The sequence below is a fragment of the Protopterus annectens genome, chromosome 2.part0 (assembly GCF_019279795.1).
Source record: "Protopterus annectens isolate FY-2018-M chromosome 2.part0, PAN1.0, whole genome shotgun sequence".
In the NCBI taxonomy this organism is placed as follows: Eukaryota; Metazoa; Chordata; order Ceratodontiformes; family Protopteridae; genus Protopterus; species Protopterus annectens.
Window position 1 is genome coordinate 914,571,391 of NC_056728.1, and position 20,104 is coordinate 914,591,494.

Genomic DNA, 20,104 nt, shown 5'->3' on the forward strand with positions numbered 1-20,104 from the left:
TTAGAATTAAATGCTGAAAAATACACTGTTGTCCCTTTAGGTAGGCATCTCCTCCCTCATCATACCCTACAGGCAACACACTACTACTACTAAACAGGAATCGGGGACCTAGAAACATGGGTTGGTAATTCAATCTTTTTTGACCATTACATGACAATGGTTGTTAGGAGATCCCTGTAATGAGCACAGCTGACTGAAAAAAGGTAACTTCAAGGTGTAAAGAGGTGATCACCCCCTTATTCTCAGTGTTGATCAGCCAAATTATTGAGTACCATACTTCTTTCAGAATATGTATCTCACTAAACATAAAATGATTAGAAAAACAAGATCATAGGCCTAAAGTTCCTAAGCTCAAATTCAAGAGAATCAAGAAGCTCAAGCCCTTTATTTGGTGTTTTATACACTGGTTGTACAGGACTTCTTGTATCATTAGAAACAATGACCTACATCTTTACCAGCAGATAAATAATCAGTGGAGGACCAGGTTTATAACCCATTGCCTCTCCTAAATTTGTTGAATAAACCTCACTTGCATGTTAAGCAGCATCTTCCTTTAACCATAATATAACCTAGCTAACTTGATGGGTATTCTTTGGGATGGCCCTCATGTAGAAAGAAGATGCTAACTAAAGGAGGATACTTGACCAGGTATAAATAGTCATCAAACTCAGTGGCCTTGGAATACCTATAAAATCTATGAAATTATGAAGGGTTGTAGTGCCCTTTGGTATTAGCAACCTCAAGTGCACACGCTGCTTTACATTTTCTAATAATGCTCTTAAGTTCCTTGGCAATATTTTCCTTTTGGTCTTGAGGTAAGGGGATGGGGATTTATGAAAATGTTTTATTATTTCATTCTTTTGTTATATAATTTATTTAATCAGAGTTCCACCAACGATGATTCTTCTTGAATTTACAGTTATATTTGATGTAGATGGGTAATGACCTTTCCATGCAACTATTTAGGTGCTGGCAAAAGTTAGAGGGTGAATGTGGTGCCTTCTCAGTTGGGTCTATTGGGTCTATTTGTGGAGCATTGCTGGGAATTTTGAATATGTCTTCTACATGGAAAAGTAGGTTTACCCTAGTGAAGTCTCTTACAACAGTCTTATTTGATGGTGGGGTGGTATCAGTAGGCCTGAAGACAAGATGACCGAATTGTGATCAGATTTAAACAGGGATGAGAGATGTGGGATTGGGTAGAGGCAGGAGTTAGGTAGAGTAAGGGACATGTCAAGGATATTATAGCTTGCAGTGGGCAGTTTTACAGTTTGCTCTAGCACATCGGTATTAACTTATCACCTGTCTTTGGAGCTACAAGGGTAAAGAAGCGTCCCTGTAAGAAAACATTTAGAGTGTATTCATAAAACCAGAAGGGTGCAAGCTGTTACATTGCTTACTGCAGAAAATCTTACTAAGGGGTGAAATTACCTGCTTGTGTTACAGAATGCATTAATGTGTGTCATTGAGTAATACAGCCAATAGACATATCTGTCTAGATCCTGTAGAATTTCCCTAGGTAAATGCATCTTACTGGCTCATCTAAAATATGGTCAACCTCTAGCTGTTGAAGTTTGTAAAAGAAATGAAGGCACCATTCAATCCATCTCAAATGCTACATGCAGATTAGTCACTCTCCCCAGTAAATGAGCACCACTGAAAAAGCTAACTGGCTACCTAGTCAAACAATGTGCTGACTTTCTACTTGCCTCGCAAGTATTTAATCTTTTCAAGAACGAGTCCATCCCCAATTAACCTCCATACTATTCAGACATGCACCAACATACAGCCTTAGATATCTTAACGACTCATGAACTCTCCTCCAAACTAGGCTTCACTGCCCAGACCATGCTTTGTTAGTCTTTGGTCCTGAACTGTGGGAATCTCTCCCTTCTCTTCTTAAAGATCATTCATCTTGCCCCACATTTTCCAATCAGAAATAAAAGCACATTTCAAGACTCTAGGGAAATGCAGCTGCTATCTCTCCATAACTTAACCTCTTCGTACCCTACTTCCCTCTACATACCTAGATGCAATCAGTGCAATGCTTTCAGCAAGCCAGCTCTGATGTCCATTCTGTGTGCAATGTATGCAGTCACTTTGTACCCAATATCATTTATCTACTGCTTTTATTTCCTCAAGACAACTCTGATATTCACTTTATATATATATTATATGTATATACTGAATTTTGCCATTCACTCTGTTTATAATGTTATAATGTTATGAATCTATTGTGCTTACCCTGGGGGTGAGACTCGTAGGTGCAGTGGAATCAGTGCTCCACTCTGGCTCTAAATTTAAATCAAGAAATTACACACTCAAATTGCAAACCTTCAACATTTAATGGAAGAAAACTTCTGACCACTGTCTAAGATGAACTGATTTGGAAATTTGTTATAGGATAATACTAGCTTCATCTTCAAAACAACCAGCCTATTAATAGCCCTTCCAGAAAAGCCTGCGCCCTTTTCAAATATATTCTTTAAATTGGCACCCCTCCTATAACAAGAATTTTTATGGTTTCTCAAACACTTTTAAACTATTAGGCATAGATGCAAACATATCCCTGTAATTACAAAAATATTTCTAATTTCCTGTGTATCTTGATTATACCTAAGCACTATGTAGGGTCCCAGTTTACAGGGTTCATTCTGGGTCACAATCTCCCCATCATCCTGAGGAATGGGGTTACTTGTGTGGGGTGTTGACTCGGATTAACTAATCTGGGGTACAAATTTACTCCCCCATCCTTCAAAAATTTCATCTTTTAATGACTTGATAAGAGTTTTGGGGTAACTCCTGGCCAAAATAAGGATTCCATAAAAACTAACTCTTAAGATAACTCATTCTTTAAGTCCTCACCATCTGCCCCTTCACTATACTTTTCTTTTGGTGTAAGGGGTGATTGCTTTTAAAATATAATTAAATATTAGAAAAATAGTTCTTTCTGTACAATTTGGATACAAACCAACAGTTTTGCACATCCTTAAAAATGTTGACATCCAAAATATGTATGTGCAAACTCTCCACATTATGAGTAAAAGTAAGGAACTCAGTGATGTTGTTAATAAATGTCATAAAGGCCTCGATTTCCTCAACACACTCTCTCCAAACAATAAATATATCATCCAAAAACCGACAGTATGCTTGGATGTTGTTGAAAAAGTATGATGGGAACAAAAAATGTTTATTCCCAATATAATAACTCTATATTAACAAATATAGGGGTGCATTCAGCGCCCATAGCCACACCATCCATTTGCTGGTAATATTCACCTTCGAGGTAAATAAAAGTTTTCTTAGGCAGCAATTCTTTGTTTTCCAAAACTAATATAAAGTCAATGGGGCTTAAGAATTCAAATTAAACCACAATTTCTTCAAATCATTGTAGGCTTAATGTGTGGGCTATAGCAGAGAAAAGGTCCTTTATGTCAATGGTAATAAAATAATAACCTGGGTCAAGGTCCAAACTCCCAATTTTAACCAAAACATCCCAGGAGACCACTAATATGTGGTTATACAACCTATAAAAAGGTTTTAACTTTGTGGCTGATGGCTGTGTTTTGGACCCTGCAGATGAAACAACAGGCCTCAAAGGGGGGGGGGGGGGGTTGGTGGTGATATTGTGAGCTTTAGGAATGCTGAAAATACTGGGTATAAAAGGTTTCTCTACTTATAAAAAAAAATCATACAGTCCTTCATCAATATCCCCCTATAAAAGATTATCCTCTAAAAACATGCTGATATTTTTGTAGGCTACAAAAATTTCATAGCATGATACTTGGATGCATCTATTATCAGCATACAAAATTTCCAGCATTTTGGCAGAATAAGACCATTGTTCTATAACCGCCACTCCACTCCCCTTGTCAGGTTTATGCTAAGATCCTTGTTGTTACTAAGTCCTTTAAGAACACTCACCTCCTGGTATGTAAGGTTACTGTGAAACTTCCTTTTCTTTTTAGAAAAATCCCTAATATCATTGTCCACCAGAGTTTCAAAATTACTCAGCATAGGATGTAAAGGGGGATTAGCAATACTCTCTTTCCTGGGCCAGCTAGAAACATAATCATTAGCAGCACCACCGAAAATCATGTCTAAATTAAGCTTCCTAACAAACAACTAAGTCTAAAATCAGTACTACCTTCAATGTTAAGTGAAGCCCCGGTGGTCACTATCTTCTTCTGCCCCTCTGTACTTGGTAACTCTCGAACTGTTGAAACTGCCCCTGAGGTTGCCGGTTCGTAACCTGGGTGTATGTATGATGGGGGTTCAAATTCTGTAAACATGATGACCTTCTCAAGGACTGGGGTCCTAAAGGGGTACTCCTCCCAACAAAAATTATTTTCTGGGATTATTTTTTCCCCATTAGTACCCTGCATAGTATTTCCCCTTCCCTCAGGAAGGGCAAGTTCCTAGGCTTTGACTTCCCTATAATCTTTGTTGTCCCTTTCTAAACTCAGATAATTTCCTAGTCTTAATTTTCTCAACAGCCTTACCCACATCCTTAAAAATAACAAAATATTTATACTTGTAGTCATTCAAACTAAACATTAAATCATCCTGAATACATTTGTTTAAATTCAAAATGTCCTTATGCAATTCATTGATAATTTTCTCATTATTTTTAACAACAGGGTTGGTTTTAGTTTTATTTAAGAGGGACTGTCAGTGGATTTTGTCATTCGGATGAAGTCTCTGGTGCAGGACATAAACTTGCTTATTCAATAAAACTTTATATGTGTATTTTTGATTGTCCTGGTGTTTGTAGACAGCCTGGTTGCTTTGGTGATTTAGTGCAGCAGTTTGCTGGACTTGTCCATTTTCTTGTGTTATTAATACTAACTTCAAATACAATGTGAATGCTGTGGAATCTGTTTAATGTCTCAGAAATTAAATGTTCTGAATAATAAAGTACTTATAAATAATCTTAACCTTCAGATAACATGCTCTTACTCTCTGAAATTTTATGTAGCAGTTATAGTTATTACTAATTTTTTTTCACATCTGCAAACAATTTATCTGCATTTATCTCTACAAGTAGATCACGTCACTTGCTCCTATTATGCACACAACTGTAGGACATGAATGAAGAAAGATCTAAACTTGTAAAATACATTACTTATAGTTGGTCTTTAGAAACAAGGTCAAGTAACCACGTATAAGCAAAACAAAAAAACTTTACATATAAGATAAAATATATAAAAAATATGCGAAAGATATTTTTTATATATTTTTTTTCATTCATTCTCTAAGACAGTGTATCTTTAAATAGTTAAAGTTTTGATTGTCCCGTGGTTCTTGGTGTCAGCAACTATTTAAATGTGTTAGTAGTCTGGTTTTCTTACTTCTGAAGAAGTCTGCATTGGTAGCAGACAAAAAGCGCTTTAAGTGACGTTTTGTCCTGAATTTATTAAATCTCTGTGTGGAAGCTGCTGTGTTTGGGACTTGTCTTTTTTGTTTTAAAAGTTTCCTGTGCCTTTTTGCTTTCTGTATTACTTTGGATATAAGCAGGAAAGGAGGGAATGCATAAAGGAGTCCCAGGGCCAATCGTGAATGGGTGCATCTCTCGGTGACTCCCCTGGGGGGTGGGGGTGGGGGAGAAATAGCTGCTGCATTTGGAGTTGATCAGGCTTGCAAAGAGATTGCAGCAAGGCTGTCCCCATTTGTGGAAGATCTGTTGTGCTACTTCCTGATTCAGAGACCACTCATGAGGTATCAAGATTGCCCTGCTGATCTTGTCGGCTATCACATTGGTTGTCCCCTGGATGTGCATTGCTACTAGAAAGCATTGGGAAGATATCGTCCACTTCCAAACACAAATAGCCTCTCGACAAAGGGGGTAAAGATCTGGTTCCTCCTTGTTTGTTTAGATACCATACCACTGACATGTTGTCCAATTGGATTGCTATTGTCTCTAGAGGAAGAAAGTCATGAAGTGCTTGCAACACTAGAAGCACTGCTCTCATCTCTAGGACAGTGATTTGCAGATGAGCCTCGTGATCTTGCCATGTGCCTTGGAAAGTCCTGCCTAGATAATGCCCCCCCCATCTGTGAGGCATCCGTGGTCACAGTAGCAATGGGTTGGCGAGGAAGGAATGGTGTGCCTGCTGTCAGGTGGTCGGGTTGAATCCACCAACGAAGGTCCTTTTTGCAAGATTCCGTTATAATGATCTGGTGAGAAAGAGGCAGTTGTTGAAAGGACCAATGGGAAGATAGAAGTAATTGTAGAATTCACATATATAATCTGGCCAGAGGGACCAATGGTATGGTGGAGGCCATGGTCCCCAAGAGTTTCAGCCCTGACTTTGCCTTGACTTTCCATAGAGGAAGTAAACTGAGAATTTGTTGTCTGAGGTTTTGAATCCTTTCTGCAGGTAGACAAGCTAACATGGTGACTGTGTCTATTTCTGCACCTATAAAAGTCACAAATTGAGAGGGCGATAAGGCAGACTTTTCCCAATTTACTGTAATCCCCAGCTGGGAACAAAGCTGGATAGTGAAATCTCTGGTTTGGAGTAGTAGATGTTTGGTGGTGGCAGTCATGAGCCAGTCGTCCAGGTACGGAAACACTTGGAAATCTAGATGTCTCAGGTGAGCTGTCACTACTGCCATACATTTGGTGAACACCCTGGGGGCTGTGGTGAGACCAAAGGGCAGAGCATGAAATTGGTAGTAACTGGCTCCCAGCCGGACACGTAAGTGACTCCTCAATGCTCTGTCCATTTTTATACGGTAGTATGCATCTTGGAGGTCTATAAAGCACATCCAATTGTCTTTCCCTAACAGAGGGAGTATAGAATGCAGTGTCACCATCCGGAAGTTGGCCTTCATTACGGAATTGTTTAGTTTGCTGAGGTCCAAGATGGTCCTCCAGTCCCCTGTACGTTTTGGCACTAAAAAGAATCTGGAGTAAGTTCCGAATCCTATCTGGTCTGTGGGGATGGTTTGGATGACTCTCTTTGCAAGCAACTTTTGCACTTCTACAGTTGCTTGATCCCTGTGATTGGGTGGAACATCCGGAATCTTCTTGGGAGTGTGGGGTGGAGGAGAAAAGGGTATGGAGTAACCTCAGGTGATTATTCTTTGTACCCACTTGTCTTGGGTGATGTATAGCCAGGCTTCTGGATACAAAGATAGGTGACCACCGACTGGCTCCAGAGAAGTGCAGCCAGACCCCACATCAGGAGCACTGATAGGGACAGCCTCGAAATGAATCGCAGCCTCCCTGGTTTTGCGGACCCCCCCTGACTCTAGGGGGACGTCTACCATTAGCTCCTCCTCTACCTCTGAAGAAGGAGTCACCTTGTGCATCCGGGAAAAGTCTCTGGGACTTCTTGAACCACATCTTACCACCTCTCTGACCCTTAGGATATGGTCTAGAGGGGATGGGTAAAACGTACTCTCATGGCAGAGAGAGTTTTCCCTTCGTGTTCGCACCTGGTGAGTGTATCTTTTACTTAGGTCCAAACAATGAAGAACCATCAAAGGGGGAGTTGGTAAAGGTAGACTTGAAAGGCTCCACAAAATTACATAAGCACATCCAGGAGTGCCTCCTAAGGGAAACTCCTGAACCTGCTGCCCTGCTCGTTCTGTTGGTTGCATAAGAGATCAGCCTCATGGAGGAGTTCACGATGGAAGTTAAGGTGGACAACTGAGCAGACACCTTCTCAGGGACTCCTTCAGTAGATGTACCTTGCAGAGTATCTCCTAACTCCTTAAGGAGATCTCTTTGAAGCCTCATAAAATGTGTTAGACAGTTCAGCGATCAAAGTGTAAAAGCCAGTGAAGAAGAGATATGTTTCCGTATTTATCCATCATTCGAGACTCCTTATTCAGCGGATGGACAGATGAAGTCTCCGATAGCTCCTTCTTAGTGGCCACTGCCACCACCATGTCATCTACACGGACGCCCTTAGACAAAAAAATCTTTCTCTTTAGGGGCAGACAGAAATTTATTGGGTCTTCTGGGAACTGGCTCCACGGCATCAGGAGTCTCCCACACCTTCTGACTCACCAGATCTAAAAGTTCATCAAAAAGTGGAGATACCCAGGAGGCTGAAGGTTGAGACCCGAAAGCCTTCAGGTACACTGACTCCACCTTCAGAAGGTGTAACAGTGGGCCAGCTGCCTCTCTGCTTATGGATCTCTAAGGTGTCTAAAAAGGAGACATCATCAGAGGATGACTTGGGGGACCCTTCTGACTCCTTGAGGTCAGTGTCTGAAGTGATGAACTCATCCGGGGGAGTCTACATGCTTCCTCTTGCATGTCCTCTTCTAAGGGAGCTCCTCAGAAGGGTATTCTGGGGAGGTCTCAGAAGACTGGGGGCCACCCAATGGGGGCTCCTTAGGCTGTGGGTCTCTCTTGTTGAGAGAGAGTAGGAGCTGAGACTGAGGTCAGTGCTTGAGGGGGGAGAGCATCGGTGCCCTTACATGGAGCTGATGAGCAAGACAGCACACTCCTCATCATCTCAAAAGCAGATTTCTCTGGCTCAGAGGACAACCCTGGTTCCGAGGAAATGGAGATAGTTATCGGCTCCAGAGCGACTGGTTCTGAGATGGATGTAGGGTCCGAGCTCACCCTAGCCGACGCACCAAGAGGAAGACTCGGAACCGAGGAGGTTCGGGTCCAAGTGTCCCAGTTGGGGCTGACCAGTGAGCTTCGGGTCCTAGACACTATGGATGGCGCTGAAGGTGTCGGAGCAGAGCTCGGTTCTGAGACAACCATGAGGGGAGCTGGAACCGAGAGTTCCACAAAAGGTGGCACCAAAAACTCTGGCTCAGAAGGCCCAACCCGGCTTGGAGGGGAAACCACAACAGAGAAGATGGACTCAGGTCACGCCAGAACTGACTGGGTCAGAGCCAACAACAATTTGGGTAAAGCAGATGACTTCAGGAGTCTAAGCACTACTCTCTCCACATCGGCCTCTGACAGGCTCTTAGAGGATCTGGATGACAGGGTAGGCAATCTAGATCGCTGCAAAATTGGAGATCTTAAGGTTGGGGAGACCGGCAAAAGATCTCTGGACTGGCTCCAATGCAATTTTTCAGTCGTCAGTTCCAAAAGACTTATGCCGACACTGAAGTGCCAATATCGACAACCTCAACCAGCTCCGAGGACAGTGGAGCCAATGAGGTAGAAGTCTTATCCAGTTTTGATTGTTTCTGAGGAGGTTCCGAAACTAGTCAGTGCCAGAGAATGCCTCTTGGCCGACTTAACCTTCTCTTTCTTGGAAGAATGTGACTTGGATGAAGAAGAAGAACTTGCTAAGTCTTCCTTGAAGGAAGGCTTGAGGAGACCTTTCAAAATTAACTTGTTCTTCCGCTCCTGGAGAACTCTGGAGCTAAAGGAATGGCAGAATAAACAAGTTTCCTGCAAATGATTGGCTCAGAGACAATAAACACAATTACTATGGCCATCCGTAATTGACATCTTCTGGGAGCACTTTATACATTTTTTTGAAACCCAAAGGTTTGTGGTCTTTAGACATGCTGAAGAGCTATGAAATAAATCAGGTATCCAACAAGCACAACGAGAACTAGGTCCTCTAACTTAAACAGACCTAGCTAGATAAGCTAAGTCGCAGAAAAAAGCCAGTAACTAGTAGCAGGCAAGTAATGATCAAACAACACTGCACACAAGCTTAAAATTTTCAAAAATAGAAACAAAGGCCCTAAAGGCGGACCTGGAGGAAAACTGTAACAAGACTATCCAAAAACACTACAAACAATACATATTTATATATAAGTGAAAATAAGGTCCTGGGAATGCAGGCCTATGCAATATCAATGTTAATAGAAAAAAGAACACAGAATACCAAATGGAGAACAACAAGGGCCAGAGGTCAACCAGTTGTCAACAGCTAACTAATTCAAACAGAAAAAAAACACACTTCTAAAACTCTTCTAAAACACTACTATGACTATTAAAGACTATTAAAGAATATATAGTAATAAGATAACTAGCTATATTATCAGTAAAGTGATAATAAAGTCAAAAAGTTTAAACTTAGCCACGGCCAAGCAAGAAGCACTTCTGAACTCGTAGACACAGCAAATGAGATCTGGGGATTGCATTGGTGCACTATGGGAAACCTACCCAGCCACGAGCCAATTCAGAGTCTTTGAGCTTTGAAATAGGCAGAGTCGGAGACTAGGTTTGGCTCCAAACCCATATGTAAGAATGAAGGTGAGATAGGACTACAGAACATCTCCTGTTACAGCACAACAGGAACAATGTGTACAGAGCAAATCAAAAATGGTGCAAAGTGAACAAACATAAAATGGCACATCACATTTCTGCAAAGTGCTGCAGTAACATCCATATCCTGTTAGGTTTGTAATCTTTGTATCAGTCTTCTTCCCATGATGCTTCTTACCATCAGACCCACCACCTACCTGGATGTGTGTGTGTGTGTGTGTGTGTGTGTGTGTGTGTGTGTGTGTGTGTGTGTGTGTGTGTGTGTGTGTGTGTGTGTGTGTGTGTTCATCTGTGTCACTGCTGACCTCATATTTTCCTTTGACTTTGTCCCTATGATGCACTCTTGACTTTCCCCACAAGTACCATTCATCAATGCAGGTGTTATGTGCATACACTAGTATTTCTGTTAAATAATTGACTAAGACACTATGCAAGGTATACTCAGTGAAACTAATTACTGGGAAGACTGTTTACCATATGTTTGCATCAGACAATTTACATCTAACTTACATTGTTAGTAGCAACATCAGCTCATATCTAAAACATTTTTCCAGTAAAGTCTACCTCAAGTACAACTTGCCTAAAACACATTATATCTAATCATGCAATAACACTACTTTACAGCAGTACTCATAGTCTTACAATAAAGTTTCATGAGTTGACATATGTTCTTCAACAAGACAATATTAGTACAGCAGCAATCGGTCGAGTTTGGAACACACATCCTTTCATATTTCTACTTACTGTAAAACAGACTGCTTATAACACAATATTAATGGCAGGGATGTGCTGCTATTACTCTAACTCTGTAACATGCAGACCTGATAACAAATGGTGCTAAATTTGTGTCGCTCTGAATGACAAGTAATATGCACAGACAGAGCAGCCTTCAATGGGCCTAGTCAATAAACATGATAATCTCTTGTACTTATAATCCTAGTTTAAATACAGACATGTAATAATGATAGATTTAAATTACCCAAACATTCACTGGAATAGTTAAACTTGGTTCCAGAGGCAAACACTAGGCTACAACCCCTTACTGGGCATTTTATGGCTAGACAATTTTCCTTCAAAGATGAAAATCAGATCTTGGACCTTGTGTCTGTGAGGTAAATGCCTTAACCATTACGGCAAACTTATTCAAATCAAAACACTGAGCATGAATTTCTAAATATTGTTCTAATGTACAACTTCGTATAACTGGTAAGGAAACCTAAAATCATTATCAGTACAGCTAGTAATAACTACATAAAGATAATTATTTTAGGCTCCCTTACTAGTTGTACAAATTTACACATTAGAACAATATTTAGAAATTCTTGTTCAGTGTTTGCATGAATTCCTAAATGTGAGCATTGCTCTTCCTCCGTTTACTTCAGAGCAGTATTCCCTCATATTTAATATTCAGTTAGGTCATTCTATAATAGAAAAAGTTAGGAAAAAATTTTATTATAATGCAATAAATTATCTATTTATTTTGGACTCTGTCAGTAAATTAACCTAGTCTTATGTGGAAGCTATAAAAGCTGATGATGGATATCACACCTTACAAAAAATCTTGATTGATTTAACTGAGGCTATTCCCTCCCTACCCCATCTCCTTTAACTCAGTGTCAATAAGCTCCTACTTGTAAGGAAAAAAAAAATAAGGAAACAGTTGAATAAGAAGAAATGTAGTTTCCAAAAATTAAAAGTACAGAGTCGAATAAAATGGAGCTTAACACAATAACTAAAAATGTGTTGGAATATATCAGGCAACAAAAATGTAATTATTACTCTATGCTTACTGACAGCACTTGTGACAAAGAATACATTTATTAATATAAATTGTACTATTACAGTGACCAGGTGCCATCACTAGAAGCATGTTTCCCCCAGTCCTAGCATGCCAGGAGTAGTAGTACACAATTTTCTACACTGTACCCCACAAAATTCAGTATAACAAGGATCCCACACAGGCTGTAATAAACTAAGAAAAGACTACAGCAGTACTGCTACTTGACTACCAAAGACTTTTAGTTTAAATATATAAATGTGCTTTGATAAACCCAAAGAGATTTACAGGTGGGGAGTGTGTGACATACTGCACCATCCAGTATTTAAAGAATCACAGTTAACACACTCCCCTGCACACTGGTGTATATATAACACATACCTTAATAAATGTTAGAACATTAAAATGCGTTTTGTTTTAACTACCCCTGACAAAGAAGGATGAGAGCGGCTGTGGAAACATTTTATGCAAGGGGTAAATCTGATGCAACAACAACATGGGAATATTCAGTGCACAGAACTGCCATTCTGCAAACATCTGTCATTGAAATATTAATGCAGATAAGTACAGATAATATGGGTAACAGCTCACCCAACACAACAAGAGAGTAACACAGATACACAAGTGTAACAGAACAAAAGACATCAAATGCATTACTTATACACTACTTACTTAATGAGATCCACAGTCTCTGAGAACATGGTATATCCTGATTTAGGTGCCTCTGTATCACATTCCATGGATACAGCACACTGAATAAAAGACAGGGCAGCATCTAAGTACGTAAATGCTCTTCCGATCTTATCAGTCTAATTAAAGAGAATGTAAACATCATCAGAATAAAACAAGGTTAATAAAAATGATTCCACAGTCATATTTCAACATTTAATGATAGTGTGTTCATATGTAGGTAAACCTGATGAATAAATGTGGATAGTCTGAAGTAATAAGAAGTAGGTTTAATGTTGTCCTTTGCCATTGTTATACTTTGCCACACTTCCTTATCTCGTCTTCATTTACTTTAGAGTATTTTATAAATAGTCTAAATGACAGGAAGGAGCCAATTCACTGAAAAAAAATAACTGCAATGCAATATAGTGAGTAACATCCAACAATATTTACTGTTATTTCAGAACTGATTATTTAGGTTAAAAAAGGAAGAGCATCTTGCATAGTGTAGATTCCAAAATTCCACAATTCAGAGATCTCACCCAATACAAAAAAGTGACTTGTATTAAGAAAGTTGTCTTTAATGAAGAACAAATTTGGAACAGTCACTGTAACAGTCTTTACAGTATTTGCGGCTAGCAGTGCCCTATTGAAGCATGTAATTGTGATTAGGGGTCTGAAAACAAAAATTTGATTGAACAGACAATACATTATTTTGCATTCATCTTACACCAACTTTAGTGGATGGCTGGAGAGAAACACCAAAGGATTCAGATCATTAGTTTTAGACTAGCCAATACCCTAAACAGGCAAAATCTAACTTAAAACTATTAATTTCTAAATTACTGCTTTTCAGCACAGCAGCTATTTATCTATTGTATATTAGGGGGTGGATAATATAACTCTAAAGCAACTCTGCAGATCTTGGAAGACTACCTTGTTCAATGATTTAGGTAGGAGGGGATATATTAACTCTGATCTCATTCTTCTTATAAAACATGATTACAATCAAGAAATCTAGCATGCTAAAGGCCAGATAAAACTAAATTTAGAAAAATTATTAAGTTGCCTGTCTTGAAATCAGATCTTTAAAGAAGAGATATTTAAGATGAAAAACAGAGCTAATATAAAAGCTGCTTTCTATCCTTCACTCTTCTCTACAACTAATGATTCATTTAATCAAACAATGTTTTCTGATTTTTACACAAAGTGGGATAAATCCATTACTTTAACATTACTCACTTTTTGCACATCTCAAAAAGGAAATGTTTCAATGCAATGTTACACAGTTTACCCAGGTTTTAAAATTCTTTGTTAAGGTCAAAGAAAATGAAGACCATTCTTTATGTTATATTCAATCAATTATATAGCTATTTGCAAGGCTGTGCAATTGGGAATATTACAGCTGGAAAGCAGACAACAAAATGAGCAAATACATAAAGTTTTTAATAAATGGTAATTGTAAAAAAAAAAAAAAATCAAATAACTAACTAAATAAATACAAACTCCAAAACTATACAGGTTCACAGGTAAATACTAGGCTCTCACTCAGAAGACTATTACAAGGCTAGCAAATGACTACAGGTACCCTTGTTCCTTACATCTGTGAGTTAAAGACCTTAACCATTATGCAAAAATATGCTTCTCCATTTTAATAAAGTACTTTTGTTCTATCTCATTCAGAAATTATAAATATATATATATATATATATATATATATATATGTGTGTGTGTGTGTGTGTGTGTGTGTGAGTCTACTGCTTTTGGTCGATTTACATTTGGTCAAAAATGATTTCAGTCAGCCCACTTCATCGAAAATGCATTTCACTGAAAACCCATGTGGTCGAATTCCATTTGGTCAAAAATGGAATATAGCCCCTGGCCCACTGCAGTGCGACCCTGGAGTGAGAATATAAAGTTAGGGGTGTGTGGGGGGCACAGCCCCCCACATTGGGGCAGGTGGGGGCATATCCCCCCACATAATTGCAGTGTATTCACTATTATATACTTGTGTATCCATTAAAACTACATTGAAACATATAAGATCAGTAAAAATTGTTGCAAAATGTGGGGGGCTATGCCCTCCACACACCCCCTAACTTTATATTCTCACTCCAGGGTCGCACTGCAGTGGGGCAGAGGCTATATTCCATTTTTGACCAAATGGAATTCGACCAAATGTGCTTTCAGTGAAGTGGGCTTGCCTGAAATAATTTTCGACCAAATGTAATTCGACCAAAAGCAGTAGACCCATATATATATATATATATATATATATATATACATATATATGGGATCCATACTGATCCCCGATGGCACTTTCTCCCGAAGCAGAAATCAATGAACATACTTAGCCAAAAGTACTGTTCACTGAAGCAGCACTTTCAGATAAGTATGCTCGTTGTGCTGGTCGCACTAAGGTGTGGATAAGGGAAAATTCCCTTTTCCCCACTGTAGTACGACCTCAGAGTGAGAATATTAAAGTAGGGGTGGTGTGGGGGGCACAGCCCCCCTGCATAAAAGTAGATTTATTGTTTTTTTTTTTTTTTTTTTTTTTGTAACACAGTAACAAAAGCGCTTTTTCAGTGAAAGCACTTTCGTTAAAGTGGGTTCGGTTATTGTGGATTCGGGATGTTAAAGTTTCGTTCAACAGTCCTAGATCTATATATATATATATATATATATATATATATATATATATATATATATATATGGGTCTATATGACTTGGTCGACATTTCATATGACTGACTGTTTATTTGGTCGACAGTTCATTTGATCGACAAGCATTTTAGGTGGGGGGCTTTGCCCCCCACACCCCCCAATGTGGGGGGCTGTGCCCCCCACAACCCCCTAACTATATATATCAACTCCAGGGTCGCACAACATTGGGGTAGGGGGCAAATGCTTGTCGATCAAATGAACTGTCGACCAAATAAACAGTCAGTCATATGAAATGTCGACCAAGTCATATAGACCCATATATATATATATATATATATATATATATATATATATATATATAGATATGTATGTATATATGTGTGTGTCTATTTCACATCACCTGAATCTCATTTGATTGAGACCAAATCACCTAATTTTCAAAATACTGAAAACTCATTTGACTGACTCTCATTTCACTACATTGTAAGCCATATACATGATGTGGGATTCCCTTCATCTGTGACTTGCTTGTGATAAAAATAATTTCTGTAACTTACAGTGGTGACTGTCAGAATACAGATAGTCATCTAAAAGTAGTGTTGTAGTGTTTCTAAATGTGGGTATGTCTCTTTACATTTTGATGGGAAGTATCTAAAGTAATAAGGCGGATATGTTGTGTGTTCCCAGCAGTAGTGGCAGCATGTAGAGTACTGTAAGGCAAGTACTCTTTTCCCCACTGTGCTGTGATCCTGGACTTAGTATATATACTCAGGGGGTTGTGGGGGGGGGGGGATAACCACCAACCTAGTTTGGTTTTACACTGCCTGGCTTCTGTTAAGAGGGTAAGTAGTTTTTAAATTCTGGAAAGAGGTAGTCATTAGTGTTGTAAGTGTGTATGTCTTTGGTTTAAAAATGAGTCTTTTGAAATTTAGCATTGTAAGCTTTCGGTGAAATGAGATTGTCAAATGAGTTTTCAGTATTTTGAAAAATAGGTGATTTGGTCTCAGTCAAATGAAAGTCAGTCAAATGAGATTTAGGTGATGTGAAGTAGACCCATATAAAATATTTGCATATACATACATACGTATATATATATATATATATATATATATATATATACACACATACACACACACACATATATATATATATATATATATATATATATATATACATATACACATATATATATATATATATATATATATATATATATATATCTCATTCAAGAATAACCTGGAAGTCACATGATAATTAATATGTGAATTACATACAAATATTTCAAAGCAAATCAATCAGTTTTATTTAGTTAAGGGTGTTAGATAACATTTATTGTATCATTCAAACCTGGTGACCTATGGACAAAAAAACTGCCATTGTAATTCCTTAACCTCTAAAGCATTATTAAAATCAACTCTCACTCACATTGTCAATTATAAAGAAACCAAGTACCCAAAAACTCTTGCATTCTATACTGTGTATATGCAAAGCACTTGTACCCTTGTGTTTTGACTCCATATGTATGTGATTAAATAAAAAACTAGTAGTCTTACCTAAGTGAAGACGACTATATGTTATGCACCTAGCAAAATAAACTACTCCAGTATCATTACAAGTAAAATGTCTGTTTACTCTAATACTTCTGTTCAGATGGGAAAGATTGAAAAAGAGCCCTCATCAATAAATCTGCTATACCTATATATGGGTCTATTTCAGTACACCGAAATTCCACTTAATTAAAACTTACTTTACCGGGACAACATCACTGAACTGAATAAACTGAAGCTTCATATTATCACATTTTTTATTTGTATTTTTTACAGGGAATGGAGGCACTTGGCAACATTGAACATGAAAAACAAACAGCAGTATGTCCAACCCACACAGGTGGGGGACTAAGTCCCCCACCTCCCCAAACTAAATATACCAACTCCGGGACCATACTACAGTGGGGGAAAAAGGGCAAATTTCCTTATGTTGGCCAACTGTCTCCATTCCCTGAAAAAAATGCGGTAATGCGAAGCTTCGGTTTATTCAAAGTTTGGTGATGTCATCTCAGTAAAGTAAGTTTTGATTAAGTGTAATTTCAGTCTACTGAAGTTGAGCCCTATATATACCCACCACAAATGATAAGTTCCCTTAGGTTTATTTTATACAAGGGGTTGAATGACAGCATCATTTTCTAAAAATAATTTCAAATTATTGCTCATCTTATAAAGAAGTTATTTGTTTAAATTTGTTTTCTGGGGTAAAACACTGATCAATGACCACCTACAGGCTCAGCCCTGTTAAAGTTAGGATGTCAGCAATAGCTTTGACTGAATCACTACTGTCGACATAATTTTCCAATTATATTTTTATATCCATAATTCCTTGACTGTCAACTGGCTTTAGAATTGAAAAAACTTTTACAAAAATGTTCTTGTTGACCAGTAATAGAAGAAAAACAATAAAATAGGAGGAAATCTTGTAGAGCTCTTGCAATCACTTCATTAGCAGTTCTCATCAGTCTATAGCTTTCATAACTGTCTCTACAATTAGTTAAATTAAAAATGAAATTTCATCCTGAAATTCTAAATCTGCTGTACACAGTCCCGGGGTTCTTGTGAATTGTCCTTATATAAGATTATATTTCATGTAGACAGGATACTGGCTGCTAGAATGCAGATGTGTTCATACTATAGAAATGACTATGGGATTTCAATGCAGTCACATCTACAGTAATTTTGAAATCTAAAAAAATGTACTTTAAGGCCCATGTCACTTTACTGAAACAATAAATAACAGCACTGCTAATTAACACTTCTACAAAATTATCAAGTAACTTTTAATCTCCTTTCCACACACGCACACAAAAATCATCTATGATATGCATGTACAATGACAGCATCTTAAATAAGGAATGTTTATATAAAAATTGATTCCTACTTACCTAAGACTACAATGACTTTTAAATAACTTAGGTTTTCATTATTATGTGACTGGATTTGTGAATGCTTTATATACTGGACACTCAGTAGTTTATAGCATTGCTGATGAATTTCTGAATGTGACAGACAACAGTGCTTAACTTTACTAATATTTTTTCCGTGCTATTTTGGATCAATTGTTTTGGTAATGATGCAATGTAATGCAATGAATTATACCAGTGAGAAATTATTAAAAAAGGGGTGCCGGAATTGTTTATGAAACAAGCATTTCTTGAAGCACTTCCAAAACCAATACAAAATCACATTTCTAAGACGGCTTTGGAGCTGACTGTCACTAGTCAGAAACACGATAAAAAATACTGAGAACAAGAGACAATAAGTTTAAAATTGGGGATCAGCAGCAATCTTGAAAAAGTTGAATGAAGTGCTAATGAAAGCTGGCACAGCACAAAAGCATCCTTTAAAAATGAAAGATCTTTATCTTGTAGGCAAAATACAGCACCCTGAAATCTTTAAAAGTTATTCAGTGCTTGACAATAACCCAAATATGATGAGCAAATAATAACTATAATATAACTATTTCTAAAGGACCCTGTCAGGAGCTTCACAAAAAAAAAATCACTCCTACACACAAAATTATTCTCATATGATCATAATTGAAAATGGTTATCAATGAATTTACAAGTCAATACTCTCTTCTACTGCCAGCCATAATAAAATGGGGCTTCAAAGAAGGAATTGTTAATTGCTCTAAATTTGGCCACGAGAAAGCTGACAAGACTGATATTAGTAAAAATGCAACCATGCCAGGAGAAAGAATTTGATCCTAACTTGAAGCTGTACTTCAGGCTACAGTGAAACATATCTTTATTATTAGTGACTTTAATATCAACATCCTTAACTTTTGATATATGGGCATCTTGGATACTGTCACCAATAAGGGCCTGACTCAGTTAACTTCTTCTTATACTCACCAGGAAGTCTGAATTGCAGTGTGTGGCCCGAAGAACATGCTCATCTGAATAGCAGAGTTCCCTTGACTCTTGAAATGAGTATGCCTATCCAGAACTTAATTATGTTACAAAAAATACCACATTATACAGATCACAAACTAAGCTTTATCAATAATTCAAGATGTGAGTTGAAAGTTTTGTTTCTAAATGTATAATTATGTTAGAAAAAATTTAGAAACATGTCATCTCAATCCCACCATTCTGTTCCTGTGTGTCTTGGCCATCTATAGGCAGCAATAGCTTGCATCAAAATATATTTCTTTTAGTTAACATTTCTCTTATATAAATCAGTACTTACAACTGCAGAAAATAAATACAAAAGTAACCTATTTATACTTCTAAAATTGCTGCACACTGTTCACCAGGTTGAGAACAGTTCTCCCAGAGTGAAAACAGAAGCTGTGAAAAAAAGCCAGTAAAAGCTATTAACGTCGGTAAACTTCAGTTGCTGGTAAGAAATTACACTGAATAGATGCCACTAAATAAGAAATTAGTAAAAGGTAACAGAAAATAAAAAAAAAATAATAACCTCAACGGAGTAAGAATGTAGCAGCTGTTGCGCAGAAATCAATTCATGTTTCTTAGCTTCCAGTAATTTAGAGGAACAAATAAATCAAATGCACTCTAGTTTGTTTAAAATAAGTGAAACACTGAAGGAATTTTAAAAGTCAAATAACACAAGGCTGAAAAAATAGAAGCAGCTTTAAAGAAGTACGTAAATGAAGTGATGAAATTGCAAAAAGTAAATGCTGAAATGAGGAAAAGGCTGGCTAAGCATAAGACCTATTAAGAAAAGCTATTTCAAAAACAAGTAGTGTTATAAGACAGAGTATGAATAGAAAACCTGA

General features: G+C 37.8%; 1 protein-coding gene across 1 annotated transcript in view; it reads right to left on the minus strand.

Annotated features, from left to right (window-relative positions):
- The window catches only part of LOC122792791 (AF4/FMR2 family member 1-like), a 1,648,712-nt gene that overhangs the window by 460,389 nt on the left and 1,168,219 nt on the right, over nt 1-20,104 (minus strand). Inside the window, exon 13 of the mRNA XM_044060361.1 lies at nt 12,654-12,790. Coding sequence (XP_043916296.1) covers nt 12,654-12,790 — 137 coding nt within the window. The remainder of the gene's footprint in view (nt 1-12,653; nt 12,791-20,104) is intronic.